The sequence below is a fragment of the Strongylocentrotus purpuratus genome, unplaced genomic scaffold (genome assembly GCF_000002235.5).
Source record: "Strongylocentrotus purpuratus isolate Spur 01 unplaced genomic scaffold, Spur_5.0 spur5_scaffold_6, whole genome shotgun sequence".
NCBI lineage: Eukaryota > Metazoa > Echinodermata > Echinoidea > Camarodonta > Strongylocentrotidae > Strongylocentrotus > Strongylocentrotus purpuratus.
Genome location: NW_022145612.1, coordinates 29,337,478 through 29,350,427, shown reverse-complemented (window position 1 = coordinate 29,350,427; position 12,950 = coordinate 29,337,478). Strand labels below are relative to the sequence as shown.

The 12,950-nt window shown below is 38.0% G+C and overlaps 1 protein-coding gene across 1 annotated transcript; it reads right to left on the bottom strand.

Moving 5' to 3' along the window:
- Positions 1-1,039: 1,039 nt before the first annotated feature.
- LOC105438140 lies at positions 1,040-8,246 on the bottom strand. The gene is made up of 5 exons (XM_031000139.1): positions 7,944-8,246; positions 6,875-7,165; positions 4,528-4,588; positions 3,618-3,703; positions 1,040-2,354 (listed from the first exon to the last, which is right to left on the bottom strand). The coding sequence occupies exons 1-4, from the start codon at positions 8,038-8,040 to the stop codon at positions 3,661-3,663; spliced, it is 492 nt and encodes a 163-aa protein (XP_030855999.1). The 5' UTR covers positions 8,041-8,246; the 3' UTR covers positions 1,040-2,354; positions 3,618-3,660.
- Positions 8,247-12,950: the final 4,704 nt, after the last annotated feature.

Below are 12,950 nucleotides of genomic sequence, written 5' to 3'. Positions count from 1 at the left end.
AAAAATTGCCCTTTTGCAACCAGCTTCTATAAAATAATCTCTCTCTCTCTCTCTCTCTCTCTCTCTCTCCCTCTTCAGCTCTTAACCGACCTCGAATCTCCCTTTTCTCTTTGACTCTCTTCACCTCTCTCACACACCATCTGTCTGTCGAACATGTACCTCTCTCCTGGACTGTTCTCTTTCTCTCTCCCCCTCTCTCTGTCCCCTCCCCTTTTAATCTGTGTTTCACCATCCTTTGCTCTCCTCCCTCTATTTTGTATTCCCTCTTCTCTCTAGTAATTCCCTCAATCTACCCTTCTATCTATTTTTCTCATCGTCTCTTTCCGTTTCTCGCTCACTTCATTTCTTCCCCCATCTCAATTCATTCATTTCTCACTCCATGTCTCTCTCTCTCTCTTTCGTTTTCTCTTTCTCCGTTTCTCACCGTCTCTTTCTCCGTTTTCTGGCTCATTTTTTGCTCCCCTCCATTTAAACTAATTCTCTTTCTTTCTCATTTCTTTTCTTTATCTCCCCCCCCCCCCCTCTTATCTCCTTTATCTTCCCTGTCCCCTCTCATTCTCTTTCATTTTCTCACCGTCTTTCGTTTCTCCTTTTCACCTGGATTCCTTCTCTCTATTTCTCACTATTGCTCTTTAACTCGTCCCCCTTAACTCCTCTCCTCTGTCTCCCTCTGTGTAGCCCCTCCCTCTTCTATTCTCTACCTGTCCCTCTGTCTCCCCCCTCTATCTCTTTTCTTGAATCTATCCTCTTCTATCCTCCCCTCTCCCTATGTTTGTTCATATTTTTATTTGTTAAATCTAAGGCGTCAATGTTTCTTGGATCAAAATTCATCTATAAAAATCTCAATCCGAGAGGTTGATAAGTCAAAAAATCATGTAGATTTATAATCGACTTTCTCCCGGCCTCCCCCCTCCCTCTTGTTTTTGAGACCTTGGTTCTGTTATTATTGAATATGTGAATGTGATCAACTCGTTGTATGAAGTAGAAAGTACAAAATGTCGTAATAATCGAAAAATATTTATTATCACACCTCTTTGGATATTTTTTTGTCAATCCGGTATATAAAAGATATGAAGATATGAATGTTTAATATTCGAGGCATATTTAGTTTTATAGTTATGCTCTCGGGGATGTTACATCCTGCCATCACCCCCTCGGCACGCCTAGGGGTGATAGCAAGATGTAACGTCCCTTGAGCCTATAAAAACAACTACCCCTCTAATAGCAGTCATTATATCTATATATTGTGTGCAATCAACAACCTTTACAACCTACATATTGTTTACACGTCAAATACCAATTCAAAGTTGTATATTACAACATAAGTACGACAAAAGAACTGTGACATAAAACAAACAAAAACATATACCACTTTGTAAATTATATCTAAATCAACCAATGATTCTAGTTGGATGAAGTAAGAATTAACTGACATAATTCACAGTTTATGTCCCTTTTATCTTTAGAGCAATAATCTTCATGTAAAATAGTACATATCAAATCCCTTGATGCTGAATTCATAAAATATTAAGGTTAACAGTAATCCTTAAACTAACCCCAAACCTATAATACGGAAAAAAAAACTTGAAACACACCAACAAACCAATTTCATATCAACCTGTTCAATGGTAATGTACCATCGTGACATTACAACTTCTTTCTTCAAATTATTAAGGGGAAACATCCTATTATTCGAAATCGATATTCTTATCTACAGTAAACAGCTAAATTATTCACACTCGTTGTACATTTGATTGATTTTGATTTTGATTTTGATTTGATTTGATTTTTTTTTTTTTTTTTTTTTTTGGGGGGGGGGGGTGTTTTTCGTAACTAAAAAATGAAAGGTGGATTGGTTTAATTTTGACCTTTATTGTCAAATAATTTTAGATATAAGCTTTAAATCGGGACAAATAAATGTTTTCTTCACATACCTAGAACATTACAAAACTTGGTAAGGGTATGAATAATTCTACATCAAATTGTTTGTAAGTTCATTGACATTGTTTAGAAATACAAACTTCATGCAAATCAGAATGAACTAGTAAAAACAACGTTTTGTGCATCCCCAATATGTCATCAGTAATTATAAAGAGAACTAAATAATGCCCAGTTGATCATTATATTGTATGAAGTTACACATGTCATTGATAGAAATTGTAAAACTTGTCACAGTTGAGTGAAATCTATTTTTAAAGTATTCTTCGGCATTATTTATATCAGATGTTTGCATTCTTCTCACTGGGTTCTGTATTTCGGCTTATTCTAAACTGTAGATGGCGGGCCAAGCCACAGGGGTGCCACCGCTCCCGTAAAGTTGTAGGGCGGAGGTGGAGAGGTCGCATCTTGTGAACCTGTTTGTAAAAAAACATCGACATAAGAAGGGCAGAGGTTAAAAATCTAAGAGAACATAAATTCCACATAATGTTGGTATGCACAGAACGAGAGGGAGGGAATTAAGAGATAGGTAACATAATATCATGTCAGTTAACAAAAACTCTGAACACGCCAAGTGGAGTGAATTAACCCATTCAACGTCGACAAAATTCCTGACAATTTGTACACAAATAAAATGAAAGGAGTATATATAATATATATATATATATATATAAGCAAGTTTAGTGAAACTGCAATAAGTGTAACCTCAACTCCTATATAATATATATATATATATATATACGATCTGATATAGAGCAGAGAAAAGCTAATAAGATGACAATGTAAGGAGGTGCGATGGCTCCGTAGTAGAGCAGTGGTCTCGTAACCAGGAGGTCCCGGGTTCGAAATTAACTCTATATAGTGCCCTTTGGTATAATCCTCATTAACAAGTCCATCGGAGAGGACTTAAAGCCGTCGCCCCTGGTTGCTTACTTATAAGCATACACATGATTTCTAGCAGTCAGGTAAAACAAACCAACAAACCATAATACTCAACGGTTTTCCTGATGCAGTTAGTATATTATGTTACTGTTGCCCTATGGCAGATACATAATATATATATATATATATATATATATATATATATATATACAGTGTATGTATAGTTCTTTAAAGTTCTATACAATGCGTATCAAAAGTATACCCAGCTTCGGTAACCTCTAATTAAAAAGTTGTAATGAATGTGAACTTGAATCATATTTCACATTAAAGTTTAATTTATAACCTGTCTAATAATACCGTACACTGAGAAGTGTAAAAGTTTATATATATCCGATTCTCGGATGATTCAGATGACGGTCCTTTTTTACATTTTATCGAGAGCACTTAAGTAGACTGGTGTATATCTTCAAGACCTGGGAAGTATACAATAATACACAGCAGTGATGGCAATAGTAAACATTACCCACACAAGGTACCTTTAGAACAGTCCAACTGTTTTGAAGGTACCGAGTGTGGGTAATTTTACTAAATGCCCGGTCATTAGCATTTGATAATGACCGGTCATTGTCAAAATTACGTGTTAGGCAAAATAAATGCCTACTCACGTGTACGCTCTCAACCAATCATTTGATTACGATCCACGTCATCATCTTATAATACAATAAAATGTCATTGATTTTTTTTTTTTTTTTTTTTTTTTTTTACTGGTATTGGTATATTGATAGCACTTTACGAACCATATTTAGCATGTGTGTTCGGAGTAGTGACGTCACAGGGCACTTAAATGTCACTGCGACCAAACCGAGCATAACCCGATGATGATCTGGGAATGAAAAGACAAAAAAGTCGAAACCAAAATGATATTAATCGTTCATTATTTCAGTCAATAGATTGAGAAATCTCGTAAGTTAAACAACTGATGGAAACAAAAATTGATACTCACAAATACGTGATCATATTATGATGAATGAGGAAGAATGATGTACATGAATAATGATGTATTATATATATATATGCCTATACATATAAACATTTCTTTCCTTGTTTGCTTGTTTGTTGTGTTAATTCATTATTGTCTAAAATATAAAGATATTGTTAGTGAGAAAAAACATAGGATTGAGCAAATTAGAAAAAGGTTAAGAATCATATGAATGCAACATTTTGTTTTGTTTACATTACGTACCAGTAGCCGGTGCTGCACTAGATAAATAATACAATTACCAATGACTGAACTAGAGACAATATTTTTAAATTGGATCCGGTAACTTTGTCTCAGATTCTGAAACAAAATTCTGGATTTAGCTCATGATGCAACGGTAATTATAACCTTAAGGTCAGTCAGGAACCCCATGACTTGTACAAGCCGATCGCCTGTCTGATTATCAAGATATTTATGTTTGGAATTACACATGTTGAAAACCATTTGCCAAACGGTTTTCATAACATTACAGTCTATTGGGGAAAACGAGTATGGTAAAAACCGGTCACTCAAAGATTTTTACTTTTTTGAGGCACTTCTGGATCATTTTGAACCGCAATTTTTGAAGGGCTTCAATATCACACCATATCACAGACACTGGTAATACGTAGGGCCGTGTATCTCAGATTTAACATTGTTGAACTATCCCTTTAATGAGAGATACTTGCCTGAGCGCGGTGCAGACTACAAAGATGATAACTGATACAAGTAGTCCAACCCCGGGCACAACTGCAAGAGAAATGTTAGAGGTGACACAGGTGAGAAACATTCCAACAACAATACATAAACTTGATACATTGATGACAGGAAATAAATTTGAATCCATGCACATGCGATCACAATTCTTGTTTATATTTGTATCCATCAGACTGATTTCACCATGTATTAAAGTCAGTTTAATAGTTGGCCTATCTTTGATGATTTATGTGACTCATGTTTGTTTTGTTAAGTGACTCTCACACTCTGCCGTGTAGCCTACCGTGTGCCACCGTGCGCGAAAATGTCTGCGGACGGTGGAGAACGGCGAGGGCACACGGTGTTTCGTTATCAAAGCGGGCAACACGTTAATAGGGCGTTGGCGCTTATTTACACCCGGTGGGACCCGGCGAAAGTTTTGGGCATGTTCAAAACTGTGGCCGGCTGGCACCGGCCGCAAGTAAGCGGCAAGAGGACGGTGTTGAACGGTATGAGGACGGTATGAATACGTTATGAAAACGGTCACACTGTATGAACACGTTCACAACACGCTCATAACCCGTTACATAACGGTGATGAAAAATGGAGAGCGGACTGACCGTTGCCGTTCAAATCGGGGTATTTATGGCAGTCGTGTCATGACGTCAGCAGTCCGGGGACTCGCTCACAGGACGCTCCGAGCGGTGAGGGGACGCTAAGTGACTGGTAGGTGGCTGCTACAAACCCGGTGCACACGTTCGAGACCCGGTATGGGCCCGGTATGGAAACGGCCAAAATTTCAACAAAAGTCAATCTGGGCGGTGAAGACGATAGAAGCACGTTCAACACCCGGTATGCGCCCGGTGAGAACGGTCAGAAGATGCAACGAAACAGCGAAAAGATTATTTTATTAAAAAAATTTGCGGCCGGGGACAAGTTCGCTCAAAACCCAACGTTCTGGACTCTGTTTTTTTTTTAATAGCCCGGCAGGTGGACGGTAGGCCTACACGGCAGAGTGTGAGAGCTCCATTAGTGAGTTATGGTTTCCCAGTGTCAAACGCCAACGCAACGTCCATTAATATTATTGTATAATGAAACACGGTGAAAGATATTGGTGGGCCCATAAAATCATTTGTTCAAACTTCTTCTAATTAAAAGTTGATAGACATAAAAACATCAACAGTTCTAAACGTCTGTATATTTTGGTAACGAGCAAAGCGGTTTTTCACCGCTTTTTGATCATTCTGTACATTAATGCTATCATTATTGTGTTGTTTTCAAAATAATGAACACATGTGCAAATATTGTTCTTTCATATAGGTATGAAGCGGCAATCTAAACAGTTAAAAAAGCCATGCTAACATTTTTTTCTTCATAATATCAAATTTCTGTAATTGTATAATACTTTTTTTTTTTTTTTTATCACTGATGGATTAAAATTTGATTAAAACTGCGTTAACAATTTTAAAAAAAGAATGATAATATCACGCCAAAAAATACAACAAGATAATGTCATCACATTAATAGTCAGAGAAAAAATTGAAAATAAGTTTTAAAAAATTGAAAGTGTATCAAAAGTTAAATTTTACATTGTTCATTTAAGAATACGTTTTGAGAAAAGAAGAGCGAAACGAAATTCCATTTGAAAGTCATACTGGAACTATTCTATTAGTCTTCGAAAATTAATGTTGCTATTTCACAATAATTAGACTGTACGACGTTAGGTTATTTTTAATCTGCCATTAATTATTCAATGAGCCTTTTGTTACCCGAGCGGGGAAAAAATAGTACCCATTGTATTCGTTTTTGTTTGCGTAAAATGCACTTATGTGTTATTTTTTCTACTTCTTTAATAAAACAAATCGTTTCGTGTTTTAGTCATCGACGAATGTATCAAAACAATTTAATGGTTTATTTTTGAAAATATATTTGTTGACAAAAGTTGGCGCATATTACGGTCAATAATTATGATTAGTCTGCTTGGAGCTAAAAGGGTGTTAATCCCCTTACCTTAGTCACATCGAGGAGACCGACATCAGACGGACTGCAGACCGAACAAGACATTACATTAACCTCCAACGGCCAACACTCGGTTGGTTTAAAGTCCATTTGGAGTCGGTTGGGCTGTGTGACTGAGGTATTATCATTTTACACAAAAACATCACTTCTGGCTCAAAACAAAACAAAAATGACCCCCCCCCCCCCACCGACTTTGAAGATTTCTTACATGTATGTATTAAACAAATGAAGAGTGAAGAGGAAATAGGTTGATTTCGACCACGAAAAGTATCATTGATAATTGACAAATCAAAAATATGAGGGATTGATAATATTCCATACCATAAATCACGACTCGATGGCCGGATTGGCTCCAAACGCAGGTTGGGATCTGTCCCTCCCACTTGTATTCATCGGTCACATTATTGTGCACGCACAAGAGATTTATGACGCCTTTCATCTTGTACCCATCATCACAGTAGAACTTGGGCTCACAAAAGAGCCAGGAGGGGTCCGGTACATTGCAGGAGTTGTCATGGTGATCATCAATGTCGGTGACAGGGAATAGCTTGATACCTCCATGTGAGATGTGATTGTTGGGCTTTCCGCAGTGACCATACGGAGTAATATCAACTGTTGGCATCAACGAGATATCATTATTTACACATCTTACCAACTGATCCAAAATAAACTGGGTACTGACCAGTTTGGGGGAACTGAACCTGATATATATATTTTTTTAATCGGATTCATTTTATTTTAATCGCGGTTTAATAAACGAAAACAAATTATGCTGTTTTTGTAGAAACGATATGTGCATTAACTGTCAAGTAATCTAGCATAAAAATAAAGAAGCTGGTAATATTGGCGTTAAAAATAACATGAGATTCGAGTTTTTTACAGGTGTTCTAGAATTCCTATGTATTAATACATCTGATTGAAATAACCGAATCGGGTATAATTTCCACAATTTATAAGCCTATACAGTAGTGGATATAGATCATGATGAACTCATTGATAAGGCTGTATTTGCCTGAGCAATAAAGGATCGATGTTTGGAAAATGCAAAAAGGGAATTTCACAAGCAGAATGTGGCAAAAAGTACAACCATTTCCCAAAATTATACATGTCAAATATAAAATATTCATCAACAAACAATATGGTATTTAAAAAATAACAATGTAAAAAATACTATTCAGCAATAAAGTTCACCAGATGATGTTTAATCAAAATTAATTAAAACGTTTCTTTCATAATGCAATCGCATGACAGAACTGGTACCTTTAACATAGATAATATGTATATTTTATGTCACTGTTTATATTATTTTGTAACACATTATCAGTTGTTTGATATCAATATGATGAACGATCTTTAAGATTTTTTCCAAAAAATGTATGTATTATCTTACGATGGTCCCATGATCTCTTGCCCCGAACCAGAGCCGATCTCGCCACGCTGGCTGCGAGACAAACAACCAACACCGGAGTAGAAATACCTCCAAACATTCTTCGCAAATATGTTAATGTTAGTTCCAATATTCCACAGAATTGATCCTATAGGCAGAATAATGTCTTTGTAGTTCTAATTATGGCTGAATAGATGCAAAGTAGAGAGCTCATATGTATGGCGCGGTTGAAATCTCTTAGTAAGTGTGAGCTATAGGTTGCAGAGGGATACACCGACACGTACGACATATGACATCCGCTGCATGTTTGGATCACATACTTTGATATAATACAAGCCTGCATGGAAAGTGGGAGGAGATAAAACCATGACCTGATCACGTTACATTTTTTTTCATAGGTTTTTATTCGTTTCTCTAATAAAGAAAAATTGTACATTATTTATAACATTGTATACAAAATAACAAAATAATTTTAACACAGGTCTTAATAAATTTGCCGATGAACTTTTACATTTACATACAAAAGTTACACATTTACAGATGAAAAATATTCACATAAACAAAATTATATTTTCACCCCCCCCCCCCAAAAAAAAAAAAAACTATTTTCTCGACCAGTTTGATTATAAATCTCAAATTATTTCTTTCCCAAAATATTCTGTTAACCTATATTCCTCTTCAATTTCCTTTAGAGACCAAAAAAAATTATATATATAAAAAGAGAAAGAGCTAACACGATGCTAACACGATGCTAACACGATAGCGATATCAAGTGGCATCCACTTTGCCGATTCAAATTTAATTCAAGTATTGAAACCAATGTTATCGGGGTCATTTAACATGATAAAACACATTTTCAGATTCATTTGATAACTAGAAATTGCATTATTTGGCAAGACATTAGTTTGTCATTTTCACCCATGTGGAAATACAAGGCAATTGCTAGGGTAATAATAAGTACAGAGTCTTCGCGATCGATGAGTATGGTTGACTTATTTATGTTGATATGTGAACATGATTGCATTATATGCAAATGAGTGTCCGCCATGAGAGATCAAGTTGTTCAATAGCTTAGGAGAAGTGATTAGAACTGGGAAGGTTTATCTACGTATCTCGTGACCGAGCAAGTGCTCATGAAAAGTGTAAAGACAATTAGAATTAGTGGTGGGTTTAACAGAGGCAAAGGTATGACAGAAGTTCAGCGACTGACCTGGATATTGGGGATCCCATTTGTACAGAGGTCAACTTCGCTATGCAATGGATCACTGATGTGAACTATATCACCAGCGAGCACGTCAGAGAGACATCAGAGCCCGCCTCCCCCCCCCCCCCAACTCAGTGTTATTTAGGGTACGCGTATGCTCGTTCCCTCTATCTGAGGACTGCCAACATTTCCGAACCCCCTTTCGCGGGCTTTTCGCTAGCTTTTACTGCCTTGGAGACCCCCCTAACTACGGAAAAATGCTCAATGTACCCCCCTAAATTCGGAATAATTTCTCAGGAGTCCAAAGAGATGAGAGTAAAAAAGAAAAACACCCCCTTTTAAAGAAATCTCCGGGTGGAAAGTCAAATACACCCCTTTTTTTTTACAATTCTCGGGCCGGACTTTGTCGCACGAAAAGTACCCCTTTACCGGACATTTTGGTAACACGCATAAGGTCATTCCGACCCCGGAGTGGGGGGGGGGGGGGGGGGGGGGGGGGGGGGGGGGGGCATCAGAGTCAATATAAAAGTGGGACATGTAGGGACACCTATTAACTGAAACATTCAAGCAAAGGGATCCATTCGGCAGTGAAGGTCGACAAAGCAAAATCTATAGGGCAGAACATAAGAATCAATGGTGAACAATTCTTCATTCCAAACATGCCAAAGGAAACATCAACCAGTCATATTCAGGTGCAATACAACTGTTACCTTTGACGGAGATCACGTTCTGGCAGACCCTGAACTACTTTTCCAAAGACGAGTCTTATTGCCGTCACACAGTATTCGCCAATGCTGGGTTATCAAGAGAGGCTCGAAGACCTCTCTGTGTGATGATATTTATGTGGTCAAACTGGGTCAGACAGGCCGAAAGGGAATGATATACACTGTGTGCTTGATTGTGATACCCTCTTGAAATGTGTACTATAGTCTACTAGGGCCAACACTTTGAGAGGATATGTATTTTAAGTATGTGGTAAATCGGCATGGAAATAAAACTATTATGTTCAATGTTTATGAAGATGGACCTGGGACACTCGCAGTTTCAAATAATAAAAGGTTGTGTGCACAAGAAAGCTTCGCTGAAAGTGGACAAACACAAGTGTCTCTACAACGATCTCAAACGAAGGTTTCTCGATCAATATGCTTAGTTCTGTCCTTGAGAAGGTGGACTGTACAACAATTCATGCAACAGGAGATTGAGATACCGTGATTGTCATGAAAGCAGTACAATCAGTCAAGGTGATGAACGCTGTTTTCATCTGTGATTATGCAGATCTATTCTCGGCTTCTTTCCTAACATGAATTTCTTGAAAGTGCCACATCGGAGTGGTAGGAATAGCCAAACCCGTAGTCCAGAAGAATGTTGATTTCCAGGAACTTCCCGACTTCTTCGAAAAAGTGTGAAGCAGAGAAAGACATCGATGCAGGAGAGCAGGCACGTAGCTACATTGGGGGGGGGGGGGGGGGGGGGGGGGGGGGGGGGGGGGGGGGGGGAGGTTGAACTTTTTTAGAGCCCTTTTTGTTTACCTCGATCGATTACATGTATGTGCCCCCCCCCCCCTCCCAACATCAAACTCTGGCTACGTGCCTGCAGAGGAGAAAGCCCTCATTCCATCTGTAATGGCAAGAAGGGTAAAGGCATAGATGATCTGAGGTGCAGACACTTCTGTGAAAATGTGGCAAAGAGCAGCATCTTCTTTGATATCTTACCCCGAACATCTGCTGCTATATACAGACATCTAAAGCCTGGAGAAGAGGCTGGAAAATCGTAAATGGTGAATAACTGCCAGCAACAATAATACTAACTATTTCTTATAAAGCGCTTTACCCGTTACAACCGACTGAAGTACAGTACTTTCATTCCAGACATATCTCCCTGCTTCACCAGGGAAGTTGACCAAGATATTCAGGTGGAACTACATGTCCAGATGCAGTATTGTCACATACCACTGTAGTGACCAAATGTGCCAAATGTCACGATTTTAAACTTTTATATGTATAATAATGTTTATGCATTGATTTGTACAAGTTTAATACGAATTCTTTACTATTTCCAAGATGGCGGCTAGGGAGAATTAATTTCACTTGCGTAGTCCATCGTCTGGCTTTTCAGACATGTCCCAACCGGTTCTGTCTGGCTTGTTAATATATTCTATTGTTATGCAGATTTGTTATTGTTATGTACAGCGCGTATACGTGCATATTAATTCTGTGCGCTTGTTTAAACCGATCGCGCTACACCAGTGATTGGGGCTTTTTCTGATATTTCCATGTGCAAATCAGAGGGATTATTTTTATCGGCACTCACAGGTCCATACTGTGTTTTTCGTTTACTGTGCCGGTCGAATTTTCGTCCAACATGGACTCGACGACTTCGTCCCCGGACCTCTCCCGGGTGACTTGTTCATCATTAAACTCTTTTTATATTTCATTTGTGGAGAGACTTGTATCACTTTTACTAGAACATTCTTGGGTTTGTCTTTTCCACCGACTATCGTTGTAGTGCCATCGTCACCACCTCGCCATCATCTGCTTTGCTGTAGTGACATGATGAACGCCATCGTCACCACCTCGTCATTATCTATTTTGTTGTGTTGACACGATGAACGCCATCGTCATCACCTCACCTCATCATCATTGACTCATTATCTTTTCGACTGCCATCACGATCCATGGTGTTGTGTTGACACGATGATCGTCAGCATCGTCATCACCACATCATTGACATCACCTTCATGCCCATCATCGCATTCATCGATTGATCGTCTCATCAACAAGACTATCGACATCGTCTTCTTCCTCGTCGTCATCATCGCCGTCTATGTCTTCGTTATCATTGCCGTCTTCGTCATCATCGTTTCGTCGCCATCATCAGCATCGTCATTGCCTGACCACGGTAATGCTGATTCGGTTTGATCGTTTGTTTTTCATTGAACGCTTTGCTGAACTAATTAACGATCCTAATTGTTGAATATCTTGAATTTGATTGTTGATGATTGACTTTTGTTGTTTTTGATGCTTGATTATATTTTGTTGTATTCAATTTTGAACGTGACGGAGATATACCTCCGGGATGTTCCTTCGAGATGATTCCGTTTACTATGATCATTGCTATTTTTATATATATTATTTACCGTCTGAGGGCGTTCTTCCCTCCGGAAACATGATTATTCTGTACACGACCCTTGATGATTTGTGTTGATTACCTTTAATAAATCATTGTTATTAATTATATAACTTGATTGTTTGATAGTGTATTTTATTCCTTGTGAGATCGTGAAGTTAAAAAGTACGACCCCCGTCAGGGGAGCTCTGCATACCTATATATTAGAATTTCCATATTGCCTGCACATGGAAGGTCCAGACAAAGGTTGGGTCTCGGCTTGAGACAGCTGACGAGAGTACTACTGAATTATTTTTCTTCCGATGTGAGTTTCCAATTTTTCAGCTTTCTATTAGATTTGTTTTTGCAACTAAGGTAAGATTTTCCTTTAAAAGTTTCGATATTCAGGTATATCTCATTTTCTGGCAGCGAGGTGCCCGAATATCGTTATGATTTTGGTTGATAATGTGTAAAGTCTAGTATTTTAGAAATGACATTTCAGTAAAACATACTAAATGAATAAATAATTGTAAAGAAAAGATAATAAAATGTCCATTCAGTTTCCTCGTTCGCTTCGTTTACTTGCAAAATATAGAAACAGGATGGTTTCAGGCAGCGAGGTATCTTAATACACTCCCATATACACACCCGCACACATACATTTGTGCAGTGAGGTGCTCGAATTATTATTTCATATTTCC